This window comes from Bos grunniens, chromosome 1 (genome assembly GCF_055505025.1).
Source record: "Bos grunniens cultivar Pamir isolate PY7600 chromosome 1, Bosgru_T2T1.0, whole genome shotgun sequence".
In the NCBI taxonomy this organism is placed as follows: Eukaryota; Metazoa; Chordata; class Mammalia; order Artiodactyla; family Bovidae; genus Bos; species Bos grunniens.
Window position 1 is genome coordinate 83,498,446 of NC_141165.1, and position 23,668 is coordinate 83,522,113.

A 23,668-nucleotide genomic window follows, 5' to 3' on the forward strand; every position below is an offset into this window, starting at 1 on the left:
GGGTTGGGATGATCCCCTGGAGAAGGGAATGGCAACCCACTCTAATATTCTTTCCTGGAGAATCCCATGAACAGAGGAGCCTGGCGGGCTGCAGTCTGTGGGGTCATAGAGAGTCTGATACACCTGAGCAGCTAAGCACAAGCACATCTCATAGGTTATGAAGATTTATTGAGTTAAATGTTTGTTGTAAAGTGGTTGAGCTTAGCATGAGAGTGTTACGTAAATTGTGGCTATCATCCATTGTTATTATTATAACCTCATCCCCCATAGAACAAGAGCTTGAAATATAAATAGCCATCCCTTGTGCTTCTGTTTAGAACTTCTCTTTTTCTCACAAATCTGAAAATTTGTGGGACTATGCCTCTGTGGTAAGAATTCCCAAGAGAGACCACCCCTAGGTTCACTGATTGTCTGGAAAGACTCATAGGACTCAGTACATAGTCATACTTATACCTAAGAAGAAGATGCAAGAGATGATGTCTGAAGGAAACCAGGCTCAATTTTCCAGGAGTCCTTTCCCAGTAGAGTCACACAAGAAATGCTTAAGCCTCCACCAACGAGGTACTAACTAGAGACTCAGCACCTAAGGTTTTTATTGAGGGCTGGTCACATAGGCACCCACAAATACCAAAATTCCAGACGCCCAAAGGAAAGCAGATGTTCATAAACCACATTGATTGCACAATAAGCCACTGTTACTTAGGGAAAGTTCTGTAACAATGTAGGGGATTGTTTACCGGTTAAGTTCACAGATGCCAGCCAAGGACAAGCAGGCCTTTCTGAGGACAGCAATCTCAGCCTGCTGTGTTAACTCTTTCCTGCAGTCTCCATGACCTTAGCTTTGCCCTGTTTTCAAGGAGAAGGCCTGCCATGGCAGTATTGGTCCTGATATGGAAAAGGGAAAATGAGGTAGAAGCAAACTTCTGTGCTTCCTTCCCATTTCCCATCTTTTCTTTCATTTTCTTCTCTTCTTTAGGGTAATGAGCTTGTATTTCCTTTGAATACAGTTGAAGCTTCTATCAGTCTTTTCTTTTTACACTAAAGATTTAGCATTAGCTTAAGAATGTTACTTAGAAGAGGGATTCTTACCTCAATGTTTATCTGAATGAGTTTCTGAAAGTAGGAATTCTTTTATATTATGTGTGAATGATAGATCTGTGCAAATGTTTGTTTTTCTGGGGACAGAGTCTGCAGTTTTTATTACATTTAGAAAAAGAGATTTGACCCAAAAGAGTTAAGGACCAATGGATCCAATTTTTTTTTCAGAATTAATTAAAAAAGACCATCCAACTTTGTTAGAATTTAGATATTGGGGAAATAATAATAGTAGCTACCATTTACTGATTGCATCTGCATGCCTGGCACTGTGTTAAATATCATGTACTCTTTTCAACTACCATTATGAAAAGTTAAGGAGCTTACTTAAGGCCACATACCTAATTAGTGACAGAGCAGAAATTCAAACTAAGGCCTGACTCTAAGCCACTGTACATCATTCCAAGTTCTAATGTTGATACTTATGTTTAATAATACATTTTTAATATAACAAAATTAAATGTGTTTTATTTTTCCCTCAAATAGCATTTGAAATACATTTCAGCACTTGTACAGACATACGTTTACCTAAACATATACATATACAGCATTGTTAAATTTGCTTTCTAAATAGCATATTATGCTTTGAAATTATGTAAACTCACATGTCATGTTTATTTTTTCCTACTTTTAAAAATAGATTCAGCAGATAATTGAAGGAAAACTCTTCCCAATGAAAGCTCTAGGTTATTTTGCTGTTGTAACAGGAAAAGGTATGCAAAGATGGATCATTAGTTTTTTGGTTTTTTTCAAATAATAAAAATGAACTTAGTGAGAACTTTACCACCATCTTTCCATAGGAAACAGCTCTGAAAGCATTGAAGCTATAAGAGACTATGAAGAAGAATTTTTTCAGAATTCAAAACTCCTAAAGTAAGTATCTTATTGAAATATTTAAAGAATTGATAGTGAGGGAGTAACTTCAGCTGTTTCCAATTTAAAAGTTTCTCTTATAGCTGTCAGTTTAACGTTGACTTTCCAGAGATGAATTCTCAAACAGTCATCTGTATCTAGTAAGCAAGTCCTCAGACTACTGGGACACAGTTGGGAGCAGTTTATCACATAGTACAAAACATTGTGTTGTAATCAACTGCCCCTTGGCATATGGGCACCAGGGACAACACCAGTGCCTCTTAAGTTGTTTCCCTTACAAGGTGATTTTTTAAAAATCAACACTTATTTTTAAATACGTATCCAGATTTCTCAGAGTATTGGGGAAACTTGGGAGTGAGAGGTGGCAGTGTCAAAGAGATATCCTTAAATAGATACTGACAGATGTTAACAAAATAAGAAACTAACAGAAAAGCAAAAAGGAAATGCTAAAGAGCAACTGAATTTTAAAACATTGTAACATGTAGAGAGTCTTGAGCTAGAAGAGTGTGTTTTCCTGTATATTAGTATAGTAAGTCAAGGCAGACCTTTCACCCATAGTCTTGAGAATTATCTTTTGGGATGTGGGTAGAACTGTGCTAGGGCTTGCCTGGTGGCTCAGTGGTGAGGAATTCTGCATGCCAAGCAGGAGATGTGGGTTCAATCCCTGGGTCAGGAAGAATCCCTGGAGAGGGAAATGGCAACCCACTCTAGTATTCTTGCCTGCAGAATTCAGTGGACAGAGGAGCCTGGTGGGCTCCAGTACATGAAGTCTCAAAGAGCTGGACACTACTTAGTGACTAAACAACAACAATAACTAAGCTATTCATTACAGTAGTCACTAACCCTGTGTGCTTGTTTGAATTCAGATTAACATTAAAGGAACACTGAAGTTTCTCAGTCACACTAGCCACACATTTCAAGGCATCAGTAACCCATGTGACTAGTAGCTGCTGTATTGGACAGCACAGATATAGATTACTTTATCGTGGAAAGTTCATTGGACAGCCCTAGTATAAAGCAATTAAGTGGTTGTTCTCATTAGGTTATAACAAGCACATTCTCAAACTTGATGATAGTATTGTCCTTTCTGCCACTTTAATGTACTTTAACTCTGGTTATTGTTTTGTAGGACAAGCATGCTAAAGGCACACCAGGTGACTACAAGAAATCTAAGCCTTGCTGTATCAGACTGCTTTTGGAAAATGGTACGAGAGTCAGTTGAACAACAGGCTGATAGTTTCAAAGGTATGTTGGGTTTTTAAAATAAGCTCTCAAATTTATGTATTTTATTACCTGACAGACTTAGGCATCCATCAGATTCTTGACTTCCTTTTTGTTCATTTACTATAATAGTATATGGGAAATGGAAAAATACCAATCTTCAGTTGTATGAGAGCAGGATTTTTCCTTTCAGAGGAACAATTGCTAGGAGCACATTACAGAGTTTAAACAGAAAGCTTGCAGTAATGTTTGAGAGAAAGAGCCTAGAAAACTATAGAGAACTCAGATTCCGCCTTGTTAGAGGAATGAGAGGAAATGTGTTGGGAGGCAGAGCAGCCAGTGTACTTTCAGGTATATTGTACTGGTTCCTGAACTCCAGGCCTTCCTTTTGCATGGTTTTGCTTGCTTCCATAGTTTCATTTGGCAAGAGTATACCCTCCCGTTTTCTCAGTAGGAAATCCTACCTATTTAGCCCATTAGTCCCTCAGCAATCTTGTATTATTCTCATTTTACCAAAGAGCAGACTGAGGCAGAGAATAACTTGCCTGAATAATAATGCACCCAGCATCACACAGTAACAGAAAATAGACCTGGGATTTGAATGGAGTTCAAAATCAGAGTTGAGTTGGTGACTTGACTTCAGAGTCCTGTGCTCTTAGCAACTGTACTAAATTGTGTCAGCTGTGTGATCTGTGGATTGAAAATGGAAAAACTAAAGTCAAAAGGATTACTTTGGAAAACTGTTTCAATAATGCAGATTCTGAGATATTGAGATGGAGAAGGACATGGCAAACCACTCCAGTATTCTTGCCTAGAGAATCCCATGGACAGAGGAGCCTGGTGGACTGCTGTCCATTGGGTCGCACAGAGTTGGACATGACTGAAGCAACTTAGCATGCATATGTGCGTTGGAGAAGGAAATGGCAACCCACTCCAGTATTCTTGCCTGGAGAATCCCAGGGATGGAAGAGCCTGGTGGGCTGCCATCTGTGGGGTCGCACAGAGTCGGACACAACTGAAGCAACTTAGCAGCAGCAGACATGGAAAGCCCAGAGTACTCAGGAGCTATCAGTGCACATTCAGAAATTCAGTTAATATACCGGATATGTGAGATAGCCTTTAACCACTGTGTCTGGAACGAAGGAGATTCCTCAAACCTGAGCATCTTTCCTTCTTCCTCAGCAACACGTTTTAACCTTGAAACTGAGTGGAAGAATAACTATCCTCGCCTGCGAGAACTTGACCGGGTAATGTTTGTGTGCCTTATGGATTTTGTGTATATCTAATTTAATATTGTGCTCTAACAGAATTTAAGTTAATGAGTAAAATCTGGTAAGCTAAATTGTTTTTAACCATGATTACTAATTTTAGAGTTACAGGAATACATTTGGAGGAACAGTTGTCACTTCTACAATAATTTAAATCATTTATTACATAATATTAAAAATCAATTAGGGATTCTAGCATATGCAAACAAGTATTTAAAAAATTTTTTTCTAAGAAGTTGAAGACTATTCTTTCAAGGTCATAAATTAACATGTTTATATAATATAAACTTTTAAAAATGATACATCAGCTTTTTAACCTTTTAAACTATTCTAAGTTAATAGGACTTAAGTATTGGTTTTCCTTTATTTTAAAATGCCATCAGTTGTAAAATAGCATTAGATACTGTCACTACTATATTAAAATTAATATGTGTTGACAGCTGTCACATAACATTACATGAAAAACTTACCTAAACAAATGTTACATGAAAAGCTACATTCAGAATTGAGTGAATAAGGTGGGCATTTGTGTCCGTTTTTGTGTCCTTATCTGGTTATTGGCATTCCTGAAAAGAGTCTAGAAGAGAAGAGCATTACTTGCAGGTCATGGATACTTCAGACCTAAGCCCAGCCAGGAGCCTGTCACAGGCTTTCCTTTTAGTTATCTCTGAAAATCATGGCAGGGCAAATTGACTGTCTTATGAAAATCTTACTTACTTGTATCTATGTTGCCTAGAATGAACTATTTGAAAAAGCTAAAAATGAAATCCTCGATGAAGTTATCAGTCTGAGCCAGGTTACCCCAAAACATTGGTGAGTATTTGACCTTTTCTCAAAGACTTTACTATGTGAATTATAATGGAATACTAAAATTTAGATTGATAAGGCAGTGATTTATTGTAGCCTTGGCTCATCCCCCAAGCACTTAGTACTAACAGACAAGAACATAAAAATGTCTTTTTATAAAATAAAACCACTATTTTAGTCTAACCAATTAAATATTTTAATTATAATGAATTAGGTATTTATTAAATATCTCTGAGAAGAGATATTCTGAAAGATAGCTTTCTCCTTGCTCTTTTGAAATCTTAATTCATCTTAGGTTTTTCCTTACTTATACTTAAAAAATACATAATTTTGATTTCTGTAAAGTCTTTTAGGTAAAAGTTATGTTAAATCATGCTTTAGCTAATTATCAGTCTGTCAAAAACTAGTTGTTCTTGTTTGGTCACACATAAAGAACAAAACTACAGAGAAAATTGATTTGTAAAAGGAGAAGAGTATATTATTTTAGAATTCTCATATCTACATAAGAACACTGGTGCTTTTGTAATGTGTCTAATATGTTTTGTGCAAATCACATTTGAAAATGAATCCTATTTGAGATTTTTTTAAAATAGCAAGTAAGTGTACTCTTTTGAAAAATACTCATGCAAATTGCTCTTAAGGCCAACTGTCATCTTGAATTTATGTTTTATGTCAATATGTTGGAATGGCACTGTAACCAAACTAGGGTCAATGTATCTCAAGCAAGCTATATATAAATATCCTTTAAGTTTTTATAATCTGTATTTTAATTAATAAATAACATATAAAAATTACCTTCACAATTAAATCTGTAGTATTTTAAGAATTTAACTTCAGAGTAGAACTGTCTTTACTGCCGTTTATTATAAATATTTTTTTCTGTAACTTTTATATGCTCAGTTGGAGATTATCAAAATTGAACACAGACAGTAGTATCCGTTCCTGAAGTTTATATTCTGTGCTAGTTTCCCGATGTTGGTGCCCTTTCTTCCTCAGTAATCTCTTAAAGTAATCAAAATTTGATTTTGGTTTTAAAGTAAAATCTCTCTTCTCTCTTAATCAAAATTTGCCTATTTTTAATCTTGTTATCCAAAAAAGAATTCTGATCTTACCTCTATTTGTTGATTAATCTGAGCCATCAGGAAAGTGCACACACACACATACACAACAAATTTGTTATCTTTATTGGAGATGCGAGTTCCATCCTTGGGTTGGGAAGATCCCCTAGAGAAGAAATGGCAACCCACTCCAGTATTCTTACCTGGGAAATCCCATGGACAGAAGAGCCTGGCAGGCTATAGTCCACGGGGTCGCAAAAAAGTCAGACGCGACTTAGCAATTAAACAGCAATGCTTTTCTGTAAGTCATCCAGCTTTGGAAGTTTGCCAGAGATAGATATGTGTGTGTCTGCATGTAAACATATACATATATACATACAGAATGAATAATACTATTGACCTTACTAGATTGTATGAGGATAATATACCAAAAAAAGTGATTTGTAAAACTATAATAACTGTAATACTATGGAGAAAAATGTGCCTTTGTAAATTTCTGGCATCATCAAATGGAATGGTTAGTTTTGTTTGGACAGAGGAGTTTGAAATCAAAGTATACCTACACTTAAGTGAGCCGAGAAGATAAACGCATGGGTGGCGAAGTGAATTGTGGAGGCACAAGAAAACTATATTGTCAGATTGCCTATTGAGCCAGCAAGGAGAAAACTAGGACATCTGGTTGCTAGAGATTTATTCTTTGAGTTGCTGGATCTTTTCATCACCACCCCTCTTTTTCCCCAGACTCTATAGATTAACACAAACATTGATCAAAATAGCAGGTCCTAATCTTAGCTGTTCGTGCCACACTGATATCAACTGCATTGCACCCAAAATGTTTTATTTTTGTGACATAGTTTATGTTGTATTAGGTAGTATCTTTTTGCTACTTAATGTCTTATGTGACATTTTAGGATACACCTTTATAATGTTTATTATTATTTGAGTCAGAAGACTATTTGATCTGTATTTGGTGATCCAGAAGCACTCTTACAAGTTTTTTGTCTACTGTACTTCAGTTATATTTTAAGAAAGTTATTGGCAGTTTAGATTTGACTTATGATTCACTTTGCTTTCACTTTTCACTTTTATGCATTGGAGAAGGAAATGGCAACCCACTCCAGTATTCTTGCCTGGAGAATCCCAGGGATGGAGGAGCCTGGTGGGCTGCCATCTGTGGGGTTGCACAGAGTTGGACACGACTAAAGCGACTTAGCAGCAGCAGCATACTCTCAGCATTTTCACATAGTGTACATCACTTGATCATTAGGAGCTGATTATGTACACTAGCAGGAGATAATTATCCTTATTTAGAAGGATAACTGGCTGGATTTATAGAAATACACTTAAAAAATGGTATCATGGTAAAATGTATACATTTTTCGGTGAGAAGTATGAAGTTTATTTTGTTGAAGTTAAAAGAATGAGAGGAAAATAGGAATGCACAGTTAAGCACCCTAACTCAGGTGTAAATAATCAAAAAATGTTCTTATAATCTGAGATTTAAAGAATATATAGGTGCTAGGTAAGCCAGTGACCAGAATATTTCAGAGGCCAAGAGATAAGAGCAAGAAAAATGACACGGGTAACTTAAGGCAGTTACTTATGGTTTTAACATAGAAGAAGCAAGAGGCAGAAGATGAAATAAATGTAGGTATAAACAAAATATAGATGATTAAGGGCCTTAGAAACCATGTTCAGAAAGTTGGGATTTATCCTACAAGCGGTGAAAGCCAGTGAGGAGTTTAGGTCAGATTTGCATTTTAGAAAGATTTTTGTAGTAGGAGGAGTGGAATACAGGTGGAGAAAACTGAGCAAGGAGACAGTTGGCTATTGAGATAGTCTAGATGAGAAGAGAATAGTGACTTGAATAGTAGTTGTGCAGATGGAGAAGAGATTACACTTTTGAGATATTTGAGAGGTTACCTAGAGGATAGAAGTGATAGTATAAGTGTAAAAAAATTGAAAACTAGGTTTTTATTTGGAATTACATAATATTTGATTTATCCGTAGAGTGGATTGCTCTGCAGCCATTGAAAAATATAGGATGTTAACATGGAAAACCATGTACTCTACAGCTTTATACTGTATTAATTAAGCAGTATGTGTAATATCACCTGCATCAACACACAAATAGTAATGTAGGCATTAAATTTTTTTAAATGATAAATTAAGCTGTGAATAGTGATCATCTGGCGGCTTAGACGGTAAAGAATCTGCCTGCAGTGTAGGAGACCAGGGTTTGATCCCTGGGTTGGGAAGATCCCCTGGAGGAGAGCATGGCAACCCACTCCAGTATTCTTGTGTGGAGAACTCCATGGACAGCAGGGCCTGATGGGCTGCAGTCCGTGGGGTCACAAAGAGGCAAACACGATTGAGTGACTAACACTTTTACTTTCAGTGAAAGAGAAATTATGGAGGACTTCTTTTTCTGTATCGATTTTAAATTATTTTATGGAGTAAGTCCTATGCTTTAAAAGAAGAAAGAAAAAAAAATTTAATTAAAAGAAAGAATATATAGGTAAAGTTTGGGAGATGAAGAGGGTAATAAATAGAACTATAATGGTAACTGTATTTTGTGTTTTAGTGGTACATGGGGTTGCAAAGGGTTGGACACGACTGAGCGACTGAACTAAACTGAATCAAATCCCTGGATGATTGCAAAACTTAAGAGTAGAGAAGAAGCCTACAGTTACCTAGAACATTCACTGGGGAATTGGCCAATGTAAGCTGAGGACTAATGATTTGGAAGAGAGGTTGTGGGATTGGGAGAATGTAGCTTCCTCTTCCTGACACTGAAGCACGTTCAGCTAATGAGGAGCTTCAAGCAGCAGAATTTGAAGATAATCATTGAGGGTCCTTTGCAAAAAGTTACCTAAGTTTTGTCAGAATTTGATGGTCTGGAATTTTGTTACGATCTCCTTGAAAAGGTATATGGGTTGTAGAGTCTTGTCACAGACTGCAGCAGGAGCAGCGAAAGGCCTTCGTGGTCAGAGGCTGACTCGTGATTTTTTGTTCATCTTTCAGAAGTCTTGAGTTTGTGTTTAAAGTTGCCTGAATAGATGACCCTGATAAGCTTCTTTTCTTCTATCTTGCTGTTAAAATTCTCCCGTTATCTGTCATTATCGCCATGACTAAATGGACTTTATCCTTCTAACCCTCAGTGTGCATCCTCTCCTCACACTCTTTCTCTCTGTCTCTTTTCTCCCTTCCTCCCTCCCTTCTGTTTTTATTGAAATATAGTTGACGTACAGTATTATGTTAGTTTCAGTGTACCACATAGTGATTTGACATTTGCATACATAATGGAACAATCACTGTAAGTCTAGTAACCATCTGTCCCTATGCAAAGTTATTACATTATTATTGGTCATATTCTCCATGCTGTATATTATATCCCTGTGACTTATTTTACAACTGGATGTGTATATACCTTTTCATCTTCACCTGTTTGGGCCTCCCTTGCATACTTTTGTTTTCTGGTCGTAATGGAAAAAAGACCTGAAAATTAGCAAAGGAAAACCAGCAGCTAAGCTCATTGACCCAATAGACTTAATGTTACACAAAATGTTGAGTGAATATGAGTCAACTTGCACAGTAGGGAGTGTTGACTCTCCTCAACCAAGAAAAGTACAGTTTGGCTTTTGGACAGAAGAGGGTGTTTCTGTTACCCTGAGCTTTGTAACAGTATCCTAAAAAGTGAGATTACTTTTAAAACTGATCACTCGATAAGCAGTTTGCTTTTGTATGTTGTAGCACTATTTTACAGTAGAGATTAATTTTGGAGAATTTGAATAAATATTTTCTAGCGATAACATTTTTTCTTGATTAAAATAATTTTCTTTTTTCTATTTAGAGAACTGTGTTCTTGTAAGGTGTCTTTTAAGATACAATTTTCAGCTTGATTATTCATCCTTTATATTATCTTGAAATGTTGAGCAATTTTACTTAGCAATATTCCATAACATCTTTGTGCTCTGTGCTGATAAATTATTAAAATTGTACCAAGAAGTGTACAGTCTTGGACTCCACAGTCAACACATATAAAGTGTGTATTAATATTAGGCAAATGAGTACGTAAAAAGATACTTAGAATTACTAGTCATTCAGTTCATTTCAGTCGCTCAATCGTGTCCAACTCTATGACTCCATAAACTGCAGCACGCCAGGCCTCCATGTCCAACACCAACTCCCAGAGTTCACTCTGACTCACATCCATCGAGTCAGTGATGCCATCCAGCCATCTCATCCTCTGTTGTCCCCTTCTCCTCCTGCCCCCAATCCCTCCCAGCATCAGAGTCTTTTCCAATGAGTCAACTCTTCGCATGAGGTGGCCAAAGTACTGGAGTTACAGCTTTAGCATCATTCCCGCCAAAGAAATCCCAGGGCTGATCTCCTTCAGAATGGACTGGTTGGATCTCCTTGCAGTCCAAGGGACTCTCAAGAGTCTTCTCCAACACCACAGTTCAAAAGCATCAATTCTTCGGCGCTCAGTCTTCTTCACAGTCCAACTCTCACATCCATACATGACCACTGAAAAATCCATAGCCTTGACTAGACGGACCTTAGTTGGCAAAGTAATGTCTCTGCTTTTGAATATGCTATCTAGGTTGGTCATAACTTTCCTTCCAAGGAGTAAGTGTCTTTTAATTTCATGGCTGCAGTCACTATCTGCAGTGATTTTGGAGCCCCAAAAAGTAAAGTCTAACACTGTTTCCACTGTTTCCCCATCTATTTCCCATGAAGTGATGGGACCAGATGCCATGATCTTCGTTTTCTGAATGTTGAGCTTTAAGCCAACTTTTTCACTCTCCACTTTGACTTTCATCAAGAGGCTTTTTAGTTCCTCTTCACTTTCTGCCATAAGGGTGGTGTCATCTGCATATCTGAGGTTATCGATACTTCTCCCAGCAATCTTGATTCCAGCTTGTGCTTCTTCCAGTCCAGCGTTTCTCATGATGTACTCTGCATAGAAGTTAAATAAGCAGGGTGACCACATACAGCCTTGACGTACTCCTTTTCCTGTTTAGAACCAGTCTGTTGTTCCATGTCCAGTTCTAACTGTTGCTTCCTGACCTGCATATAGATTTCTCAAGAGGTAGGTCAGGTGGTCTGGTATTCCCATCTCTTTCAGAATTTTCCACAGTTGATTGTGGTCCACACAGTCAAGGGCTTTGGCATAGTCAGTAAAGCAGAAATAGATGTTTTTCTGGAACTGTCTCACTTTTTCGATGATCCAGCAGATGTTGGCAATTTGATCTCTGGTTCCTCTGCCTTTTCTAAAACCAGCTTGAACATCTGGAAGTTCACGGTTCAGGTATTGCTGAAGCCTGGCTTGGAGAATTTTGAGCATTACTTTACTAGCATGTGAGATGAGTGCAATTGTGTGGTAGTTTGGGCATTCTTTGGTATTGCCTTTCTTTGGGATTGAAATGAAAACGGACCTTTTCCAGTCCTATGGCCACTGCTGAGTTTTCCAAATTTGCTGGCATATTGAGTGCAGCACTTTCACAGCATCATCTTTCAGGAAATAGCTCAACTGGAATTCCATCACCTCCACTAGCTTTGTTCATAGTGATGCTTTCTAAGGCCCACTTGACTTCACATTCCAGGATGTCTGGCTCTAAGTGAGTGATCACACCATCGTAATTATCTGGGTCATGAAGATCTTTTTTGTACAGTTCTCTGTGTATTCTTGCCACCTCTTCTTAATATCTTCTGCTCCTGTTAGGTCCATACCATTTCTGTCCTTCATTAAGCCCATATTTGCATGAAATGTTCCCTTGGTATCTCTAATTTTCTTGAAGAGATCTCTAGCCTTTCCCATTCTGTTGTTTTCCTCTATTTCTTTGCATTGATCGCTGAGGAAGGCTTTCTTATGTCTTCTTGCTATTCTTTGGAACTCTGCATTCAGATGCTTATATCTTTCCTTTTCTCCTTTGCTTTTCGCTTCTCTTCTTTTCACAGCTATTTGTAAGGCCTCCCCAGACAGCCATTTTGCTTTTTTGCATTTCTTTTCCATGGAGATTGTCTTGATCCCTGTCTCCTGTACAATGTCACGAACCTCAGTCCATAGTTCATCAGGCATTCTATCTATCAGATCTAGGCCCTTAAATCTATTTCTCACTTCCACTGTGTAATCATAAGGGATTTGATTTACGTCATACCTGTATGGTCTAGTAGTTTTCCCTACTTTCTTCAATTTAAGTCTGAATTTGGCAATAAGGAGTTCATGATCTGAGCCACAGTCAGCTCCTGGTCTTGTTTTTGCTGACTGTATAGAGCTTCTCCATCTTTGGCTGCAAAGAATATAATCAATCTGATTTCGGTGTTGACCATCTGGTGATGTCCATGTATAGAGTCTTCTCTTGTGTTGTTGGAAGAGGGTGTTTGCTATGACCAGTGCATTTTCTTGGCAAAACTCTATTAGTCTTTGCCCTGCTTCATTCCGTATTCCAAGGCCAAATTTGCCTTTTACTCCAGGTGTTTCTTGACTTCCTACTTCTGCATTCCAGTCCCCTATAATGAAAAGGACATCTTTTTTGGGTGTTAGTTCTAAAAGGTCTTGTAGGTCTTCATAGAACCGTTCAAGTCATTAGGGAAATGCAAATTGAAACCATACTGAGATACCACTGTACACCTATTACAATGCAAAATGAAAATGACTAATGATACCAAATGTTGGCAAGATGTAGAGTATCTAGAACTTTCATACCCCTCTGCTGAGAATGTAAAGTGGTTCAGTCAGTTTGGAAAATGGTTTGACAGTATCTTATAAAGTTAAATATATAATTACTGTATGATTCAGACATTCCACTCCTAGCTATTTGTCCAAGAGAAATAATAGTCTGTGTCATACACAAACTTGTATTTGTGATAGCCAACAACTGGTAACAACCCAAATGTTCATCAGAAGGTGAATAAGTAAACAGATTCATGTAATGGAGTATTCAGTTCAGTTCAGTAGCTCAGTCGTGTCTGACTCTTTGCGACCCCATGAACCACAGCACGCCAGGCCTCCCTATCCATCACCAATTCTCGCAGTCCACCCAAACCCATGTCCATCGAGTCAGTGATGCCATCTAACCATCTATTACTCAGCAAAAAAGGAAATGAAATACTAATATATGCAATGTAATGGATAAATCTCAAAATAATTATGGTGATGCAAGAAGACAGACAAAATAAGAGTATATGATGTATGATTGCATTTACATTAAGCTATGGAAAATACAATCTGTAGTGACAGAAAGTAAATCTAGTGGTTACAACTTTTGCAAATGATGAATATGTTATCTCGGTTACTGTGATGCACAGACATGTATGTATGTCAAAACTTTAAATACATGCAACTTATTGTAAGTCAATGATAACTTTAATGATACTTCAGTGAAGCTCTTTATAAAAACTTGATACTATGTTTGAATTTGGTGTTCTTAGAACTTTTTTTTTTTTAATTTCAGGGAAGAAATCCTTCAGCAGTCTTTGTGGGAAAGAGTATCAACTCATGTGATTGAAAACATCTATCTTCCAGCTGCACAGACCATGAACTCTGGGACTTTTAATACGACAGTGGATATCAAGCTTAAACAGTGGACTGATAAGCAGCTTCCTAATAAAGCAGTCGAGGTTAGGATATAATTTAATTAAATGGGTAAGAAGCATTATCTGAAGAGAGTAGGAGCTGTGACTTTTATGATTTATTCCCATCACAGCCTCTATAGTTCCTTTGCTTCTTAAGCTCCTTTTATTCTTTATTCCTGATCTCTGTGTTGGGATTAACCTTAATGCTGCTATCAGTTACCACTATTAAAAAATTTGCTAATTGCTATGGTGTTGGTGTGAGGGTATTGGTTCTCCTTCCAAAGGTGGCATTTAACAAAACCAGCAAAATTTGCTTGAGTGTGAAATATTTTTAACTTCTTCTGTGGTTAGATATGCCACAAGGAAAGGGTTTAACTTTGTTTTCTGCAGGGTTCAATTTTAATGAAATAGTTTCCTTAGTTAAGACCCTGCCAAAAGGTTAGACGAGGAATATAAGAAAGTTACACTTTCCTCTTAGAGAATGCATTTCTGATACCGGTGTACCTTGGTTCTAGCACTTTCAGGCTATTTGCTTAGTAATGTTTCTGTTTTCTCATCTCTAAAATAAGGGTGAAAACCTGGCCTACATAAAACATTGTTATAAGGAGTCAAGAGTTAACATATGTAGAATACGTAGACAGTGTATGGTCCATGGTAATCACTCAGTAAATGCCAACTGCTTTATAATGATGACCATCATCATCCAAATTGATCTTGCCACGCACGTTATCTGAAGAGTGATTGTAGATCAGAGTCAGTGTGTTCTCTGCCTCTGTGTGAAAATTAGAATCCATGTTAAAAATAATTTTGTTTTTCATACTTACTAGAAACAAAATGTCAGTGTCCACTTATTCAAGTGTATTTTACCCTCTCCTGTCCTGCCAGTCTTTGCTTCTTTATCTCTGCTCAATTTCCTCAAGTCTCTTTTTCTAAGAACTCTTGCAGTCATTCTGCCTTCAGGTGTTCCTGACCCCTGGTCTCAACACATTTCCCCCTAAAGTAATTAGAGAGCTGCTGCCACCTCTTCTCACAAATGGCCCTGACATGGGCCATGTCCCATGATAGAGTATTTTCATATCCTAAGGTTCAAGCAGTGGAAGCAGTCATAAAAATGGCAAGTGACTCTCTTTTTTGCTACTTTCTCCCTTCACACACCTAGGTGGGGTAGAAAGACGTGAACCTGCTGAAGGTCAGGAAACAGATTTTAATACCTCACTCTGTATTCTTGGACAGTCACCTTCTTTATGCCATCCTTTCTTCATGTTTAAAATGAAGAGGGCAGAATATTAAGTGCAACAGTAACTAGCCCACATAGTCCTAAATAGGTTTAGTTCTTAATTGCTTTTGACACTGTGCTCTCATTTCACTGTTCAGATCATTGGGAGTTAGCAGTAGTACAAAACTCAATAGTACTCACCTTTGTTTGAAAGTGTTGACACATTGCTTCATATATTTGCATAAGGGCAAAGATGTGAAAAAGACTAAATCATTAAGAAATTTAAAACTTTTTACAGTATGAAAGAGGCAGGCAAACTCAGATGTTGTAGAGAGTGAAATAAGTAAGTGAACTGAGTCTGGTGGCTGATGGGGGCTGCGTGCTTTCTCTGCTGCAGTGGGCAGAGGTGTGTAGAACGTGGGCCCAGTGTTGCTAGACAGTTCAAGTGAGACTGGGAACAGATTTTATATGAAGTCTCTCAGTTTTTAAATGTTGGTTACTCATTTTTTAAAATTTAGGAGGCCATATATGTGTTGTAGCTTTCAAAACATATCGGTAGGCCAAATCTATCCCACCAGCTATTAGTATAAGGTCTTTAGGGCCGAGTTTATATTTGCTATCTTTTTTAAAAATGTGATTTCATAATGTATTTTCTGATAGACTGATTTATCACAGCTACCTGGTTTACATTCATGTGTTTATTTTTCCTGTTATACATTAAATGAAAGTATGAATATAAATACAGCTTTTTTCTTTTAAATCATTCTAGGTAGCTTGGGAGACCCTACAAGAAGAATTTTCCCGCTTCATGACAGAACCAAAAGGAAAAGAACATGATGACATATTTGATAAACTCAAAGAGGCTGTTAAGGAAGAAAGTATTAAACGTCACAAGTGGAATGATTTTGCAGAGGACAGCTTGGTATGTCATTTGTATATTAGGGTGCCAGTCTCATATTTTTGTATGATTTCTCAAATTGATATTCTTTTGTAGGAGACTATTTTTATATGGTTTTAAATTTAAATTAGGTTCTGAAAATACTGAAAATAATGAAGGGAAGAACTAGATTTATAGAATGCAATCGGCCTTTTGACATTTCTCTGCCCTTCTAAAGTCACCCTCTGCTATTTCTTCCTTGGCTTTCATTTCAGAAAAAAAAAAATCAAACCTTGCAGTAAACAGGTTTCTATAAACTTCCACAAAATTTGCATGGGCCTGAACTGTTGATAGCTGCTTCTCATTTTACCCTCAGTGATAACAAAAGGAATTAGATGCATTGGTTTTCAGTGGAACTGAGTCAAAATGTTAAGACTCCTAAAATCATAACGTGTTGGATGCTCACATGGTACCAGAAGCTCGGCTGTGTATTTTGTAAACATTTTATTTCATTCTTAAGCATATCTATTATTGTCACTGGCAAAGCTGGGATACACACTCCCACTCTGTCTTAGTTATAAAGAAAGGTCTGGCTCCTGACCTTCATCACCTGATAAATCTTTTGTTATGTAGAATGTTCTCATCACCATAGTCAAACCTTCGTTAAGCACCAGTTCTACTCAGTTATGAGACAAACTGTTGGTAAGATTGCTCTGTTTTCTGGAAATGCATATCTCACTGTGGGCTAATCCTAATTATAAGGTGTTTTTGTTTTTAAGAAATGTTTGTCTTCATATTTGAAAGCCATGTTAATTCTTGTTAAGCATCTTAATAAGATTGGTTTTCTGAGAGAGAATGGTGCCATTTTCATTCATTCAGTAATTTAAAAAGTATAAGATTTGAAAGCCAATTTTTTATAAGTAGCTCACATTTATAAGATTGTGTAGACCTTTTAAGCCTCCTTCCATTACATTTTCCACTGCTAGTAACAGTGAGATAATGTTTATTGCTTTCTTTCTTCTTTTCCTTTTTTTTTTTTTTTTTGAAAATGCTAACACGTAGGTCATACGGCAAAAAGAAGCAGTAGATGTGATCTGAACCATTAGCTCCTGAGTACCAGGATTCTAGGGTGTAGCTTGAAGCATACAGGATGCTGACGCAGGCAGATAATGGGACCCTCTGCATTTGCATGGGAGGGACATACTTTTACGTTATTGTAGATACATCTCTTAGTTTGGATATTTGCTGAGCTGTTGGTTAGAAAAAAGTTACTAAGATGACAAGACATAAATCAAAGTAGTTGTTTTTCTTTGTTATTTCAGAGGGTTATTCAACACAATGCTTTAGAAGATCGATCCATATCTGATAAACAGCAATGGGATGCAGCTATTTATTTTATGGAAGAGGCTCTTCAGGCTCGTCTCAAGGATAGTAAGTAGGAATGTGGATTATTAAATTCTTAGTATTCTCAGTGGAAAGTCATCTAACTTTAGTGAACATTGGTTAAAAAAACTTTAACATCTCAAGATCTTTGTCAGTACTACTCCAGTTGAATATTATTTGTGCAGTTTTTCAGTCAGCTGCTTGTAACTACTAAAATGTTAAAGTGGACACATGTTTATGTGTAATTATATTCTAAAAAGCTGTAATTCAGACTATTTTAGTATTTGCTACTATACTTATGGAAACTTCTTAAGCAGTTATAGTTTTCATAGATTCTAAACATATAAAATTAAATTCTTTAGCTTCTATATGCACCATATCAATCATATAATTTTTTTCTTTATTTCAACTGACTATATTGACCCAGTGTTTTGAAGTAGTTAAGAAAGCAAGATAGTTACATTTTATGTGCCTGGTAAATGATAAATTTTTTTTTTTTTTTTAATTTTTCTAGCTGAAAATGCAATTGAAAATATGGTAGGTCCAGATTGGAAAAAGAGGTGGTTATACTGGAAGAATCGAACTCAAGAACAGGTAAAAACAAACAAATCTTTAGCATTTTAATTCAGGCATTAAAATATAATCTCTGAATGCCTCTAGACCAAACTTAATAATTTCAAATATTTTATATCAGCCTTTCTAAAATATAATAAATCTTTAGAATAAACAATAAACTACAAAAGAAAGTTTTTTGAAAAGTGAGGTAGCTGTTATTAAAAAGAGTGATTGATTATTTTGTTCATTTGAGGTGTTTGAGGTAAATAAAGACTCAAGTTTAAACAGAAGAAAAAAATGATAAAGATTTCAGAGGATGTAGAATAAATGTGATTAGAATAAAAGATATGATAACTTTTTATTCTGTTATCACTGAAATTTTCTGTTGTCTATTCAAGTTATTTTATTCTTTTGCATTTTTGCTCCTGTGTTCACAAAATAAGTATAAAAATTCAGACAGGAAGTAGAATTATATAATTCATTCATTTTATAAACATTTAATGAGCACTTTAACAAAATGGTAAGGCACATATAAGTAACTTTACAAGTGAATAAATAGGAAAATGTGTAGTCATTAAAATCCTCCCTCTACCCATTTTTATTCCTTCCTTGTTATGGTTTCTTTTCCTATTAGCATTGAGTCTTACACCACTATCTCTTTCTTATGTCAATTCCTTAAATAAAGATTGTAAATAGAATAGAGAATCAAAATATATAGATGAAGAAAGTAACGCATAAGAAAAAGGTGGCGTACAATTCATTTCCTTTCTTCCTTTCTTGAATCCATATAATTAGCAAAATGAGACCATCAAATGTGGAAATACTGAAAGAGCAGATAAAGAGAATAAAAGGTTACCAAATGATATATCACATATTTTTTCTTTATTTTTTGTTTTCATTTTAAAAAGAATTATATATATTAATTATATGATCAGCACCCTATTATTTTTTCTGGTTTACACATTTCTTATTTCATAAGCTGACTATCTTGAGTCCCAGTTGTCTTAAAATAGTGAAAAGACAGTCTTCCGCCTGTCTTTCTTTCTAATTTGATTTTTTTTGGGAAAATGAGTCATGAAGAGACTGAAGAGAACCTGATGAAGTTGACGGAATTACGGTTGGGTCTGGCCTCTGTTCCCCTGGAGAAGGAAGTGGCAACCCACTCCAGTATACTTGCCTGGAATATCCCATGGATGTAGCCGGGCTGGCTACAGTCCATGGGGTCACAAAGAGTCAGACACGACTGAGCAACTTCACTCACTCACTCACTCACTTGCCTGTGTTCAGAGTACATCAGTTAGTTACCTCTGCTCTCCAGATGGACTGCGGGGAGGCAGTCTTTCAAAAAAGAATTTCAAGGATATCCATCAAATATTTCTGACTTTGAGACAGGAAGAGACATTGATTAGAAAGAACTGGTGTAAGGCAGATAAACTCCAGGGAAAGTGGTGTCTGACCCTTAAGGCTTCAGTTCAGTTCAGTTCAGTTGCTCCGTCGTGTCCGACTCTTTGCGACGCCATTAATCGCAGCACGCCAGGCCTCCCTGTCCATCACCAACTACCGGAGTTCACCCAGACTCACGTCCATCGAGTCAGTGATGCCATCCAGCCATCTCATCCTCTGTTGTCCCCTTCTCCTCCTGCCCCCAATCCCTCCCAGCATCAGAGTCTTTTCCAGTGAGTCAACTCTTCACATGAGGTGGCCAAAGTACTGAAGTTTCAGCTTTAAAATCATTCCTTCCAAAGAAATCCCAGGGCTGATCTCCTTCAGAATGGACTGGTTGGATCTCCTTGCAGTCCAAGGGACTCTCAAGAGTCTTCTCCAACACCACAGTTCAAAAGCATCAATTCTTTGGCGCTCAGCTTTCTTCACAGTCCAACTCTCACATCCATACATGACCACTGGAAAAACCATAGCCTTGACTAGATGGACCTTAGTTGGCAAAGTAATGTCTCTGCTTTTCAATATGCTATCTAGGTTGGTCATAACTTTTCTTCCAAGGAGTAAGGCTTAGTTAGGCTTAATTAGGTCTAGAACAACCAATGATGGCAGAACTTAATTCAGCAACTAGTTGTAAATATGCTTTAGCCAAACATTCTCAGAGAAAAATGGTTCCTGGTTGTATGTTACTTTCTCAGGAACTTGAACTTAAAAAGAATCCCTTAAAGAGAAGCAGGGGAATTACTGGATTGACCAAAAAGTTTGTTCAGGTTTTTCCATAAAAAAACAACAACAGGAAAAACCTGAACAAACCTTTTGGCCAACCCAGTAGTTTTAAGGTCAAAGCAAGGATCTGTAGAGGAAACTTTCTTCTAGGGTTTCAGGGCAGCGTGCATAAGATCCATAGATGAATGGAGGCCATCCTTTGGAGAGGGGAGTGACAGGAGAATCACAGGGGAGGTGTTTGTATAGATATGTTTTGTTTTCTCTTTCAAAACAAAGCTTCATGTCAGAATCATTGAATTAAGTTCTCTAATCTTTCTAACCCTCCCACTCCCAGTTGAAAACCACTGGTCTAGGCTTCCTACCTGGATGTTTTATTGAGAAACAGATTCTAGAAGAGATCGAGAATATTCCTAAAGTCTCATACTGCAAATTTAGATAGCTGTGTAACAGTTTCATTTCTTTTTGAATTGGCAGGACTTAGGAAAAGAAACTTAATTTTGTCCTGTGTTGAAGAGGAGAAATCCATGTTCTGAAAATTATTTTTTGCTTTTATATTGTTATTTTTACTTAATCGGGGTGGGGGGGGGGTGCGGGATCCAGTCCTTTGAAGCATTCTCACATTGAGCTAAACTAATGGAAATCTTGGTCAGGATAGATAGGAGAGTAGTGGTCTCCTGGACACCCAGTGTGATGGGGACAGGTGGACAAGTGGAAGTGAAACAGGACAGGAAGAGTGGGAGGATGTCATGATTAGAGATTTCCTTCCTCTCTCAGACCAGATAGCAGAAGTTTAAGAAAACAGTGAAATTTCTCTTCATTAAATGTCTTTTAATGTGTCATGTTTTCAGAGAATAGTATTTAATAGTTTCATTTACAAGCCATTTCTTTGTGTTTAAGTGTTGTTCTTATGGGCAAGATGCTATGGCAATAACTTGTTTCGTGTAATTCAGTGAATTTGAAGCTAGTTTCCTGTACCATGCAATTTGGAAAGAATGAAAAACTGAAAATATAAAGTTACTTTGACACCATACACTAGTTTTGCTTTCAAAGTTATCACTAGTGTGTGTGTTTTCCTCATTTGGTGAAGAGATTATAAGCAATATAATTGTTTAGAAGAGACTTGAAGTGAATTTAAGAATGACAGATACCTCACAGAAGCAGTCTAATAATGATTTTTAATGAAAAGACTTAAAAAAAAACTATGACTTTCATATTTAATTTATGAGAAAAGAACTATGTCAACAGGCACAGGGCCTTATAGTCATCCAGTTCTTAGATATAAAGCATTCATAGAACATTATCTCTTCCCATGTATACAGGGTACTTTTTCCTAGATTGAACTCATACCCTAAGGTCAAGAAACGAAGTGCATAGTAAGGTGTCTGGTTCTGTAATTTGGACAGTAAAACATTTCAGCCAAAGTAAAATACAGTAAATAGGGCTAATCCCCTTCCCCCTGTGGCCCTTCATATGTCCAGGTTGTTTTGCATTCATAAGCCGTGCTGTTCTGGTCTTCCTTGTTTGTTTGATTGAGCGTGTGTCACCGGTCGTGCCAAAGTAATATATTTATTAAAATTGGGACTCTCTTTTTATAATTATGCCAAGTCATGAACTATCTAATAAACACAGTCCTCTTTTAAACATTTCAAAGTGTGTTCACAATGAAACCAAGAATGAACTGGAGAAGATGCTGAAGTGTAATGAGGAGCACCCAGCTTACCTTGCGAGTGATGAGATAACGACAGTCCGAAAGAACCTTGAATCACGAGGAGTAGAAGTAGACCCGAGCTTGGTAATAAACGTTGCTGAAAAGCATGAGTTTGCTTCCTAAGTCTTTGTTTCTTGTAGTAAAATGTTTTTACTTCTAATATATTACCTAGATACTTAAGAACTTAATTTGATTTTGATCATGGGTGCTTTTGCTGACAAAAAGAACTCAGTGATTTTGAGTGTGGAAAAAATTTGAAATTTTATTCTCAGTATTATTTTTTTAAGTGTAACGCTTTAGTTTGTAAATGGGGAACCTGAGACCTAGAAAAGGGAAGTATCTGGGCAAATTTAGCAGTTAGGTCTGGCAAAAGGGGATGAAACACATTCAGATCTCTACACCACATTACACTGGGTCAGATTACAAAATAAAATTTTTGCTTGAATATAGTTCATTTATATGTATTTTTTTCAGTCATATGTATCTTAATCATACTTAATGTGTATGAGTAAATTGGATAATGTCTTTGAGTTCTATCTCTTTCCTTTCTTAAAATAAATATGATGCTATATAATTATAGTTTAGAGTAGTACTTTTTCACTTTCATGATGCTTATTTGGAGAAAGTCTTTAAGAAGCAATTGTGTTTCTGGATCTATATTCCCTGGTTAGGGTGTAAAGGATCAACTTCATTTTAATATTAGCTTAAGTGAATTCCATTGAGAAAAGTAATTCTAGTGGGTAAAATAATCATTAAGAAATTTCAAAGCCACACATAAATTCTTTTTAAAAGTATTTGCTATTTACGTCTCTGCACTTGAGAAAAGAGTATACTTATTTAAAAAATTAACCAGAGGTCAGAACAAGAAAAGAAAACTGATGAAAAGAAACAGATAAAGCTGTTATATATCTCATTGTTTATAAATTGAAAATGAAGTTAAAGCTAGTGATTACATGCAGTTATTAGTTGAATATAGATGTAATTTATCCACATTAGTCCTAGTTCTCACTAACAATAAATTGTGTTTGGTTCGGTACTTTTGAACTTTATAAATGGTTAATACAGTAGGAGGGACTTTGTCCATATCTTAGGATGTGGATTGGCTATATATCTTAATTACTTTCTGTGAGTAAGAAAACACCAGTTTTTTCCCCAAGAGAAACTGTGTTCACTGAGCAAAGTACTGTAATCTAGATGGGCTAGATGTCAAGAGATGTGACTTCTGGTACATTTCCACTCCATTAGCTAGTAATACTGCCTCTAACAATTGGTATAAACTCAGCCCCCTTCCCAACCGCCAGATGGTGTTGGTGACGCTTGTTTACTTTCTCAACATTATCGTTGTCGTGCTCAAGAAAAGACAGTGGTGTAAGAGAACCTTGGACACTCTGACAGACTATATAGTAATAAAACGATGGGGTATCATATTGCTGAGGTAACAATGAAATTTAATAATGAGAAAGGAAATCTTGTTGGGTTGATGGACATGGTCTAAGACCAGCTTCCTAGTCTAGCCCTGACCTCAGTCAAGGCTCACAACCTCATTTGCCTCAGACACCTTAATTCTAACTAGGGGAAAATAATCCCCACCCTGTCTACTCTACTGGATTATTAACAATAATGCTTGTTAGAAACAGTACAAATTTTGAAGTACAAAGACTGTTAAGGAGTCAGATTAGTAGTAATCTAATCTTTATCTTGAAACAAAATTTTTAATGGATATAAACAGTTGACAGAATAACAACATTGCTGTTGTTTTTAATTTTTTATAAATAAACTTTGTATATGACTTTTCAAAATGTGTTTGATCAACCTGGAGGGTATACAGTAACTTTTTGGCCTTGGTTTTCTTCGTTTTTA

The 23,668-nt window shown here is 36.6% G+C and overlaps 1 protein-coding gene across 6 annotated transcripts in view; it reads left to right on the forward strand.

Moving 5' to 3' along the window:
- The window catches only part of OPA1 (OPA1 mitochondrial dynamin like GTPase), an 83,615-nt gene that overhangs the window by 31,665 nt on the left and 28,282 nt on the right, over positions 1 to 23,668 (forward strand). For 5 of the 6 annotated variants that reach the window (XM_086320206.1, XM_086320228.1, XM_086320217.1 and 2 more), the window contains 10 exons: positions 1,736 to 1,808; positions 1,896 to 1,968; positions 3,098 to 3,213; positions 4,372 to 4,436; positions 5,194 to 5,270; positions 13,783 to 13,948; positions 15,889 to 16,041; positions 17,319 to 17,427; positions 17,894 to 17,973; positions 21,752 to 21,892. In XM_086320206.1, coding sequence (XP_086176332.1) covers positions 1,736 to 1,808; positions 1,896 to 1,968; positions 3,098 to 3,213; positions 4,372 to 4,436; positions 5,194 to 5,270; positions 13,783 to 13,948; positions 15,889 to 16,041; positions 17,319 to 17,427; positions 17,894 to 17,973; positions 21,752 to 21,892 — 1,053 coding nt within the window. Of the gene's footprint in view, positions 1 to 1,735; positions 1,809 to 1,895; positions 1,969 to 3,097; positions 3,214 to 4,371; positions 4,437 to 5,193; positions 5,271 to 8,906; positions 11,234 to 13,782; positions 13,949 to 15,888; positions 16,042 to 17,318; positions 17,428 to 17,893; positions 17,974 to 21,751; positions 21,893 to 23,668 lie in introns of those variants that run through there. The other variant, XM_086320254.1, reaches the window with a different exon arrangement.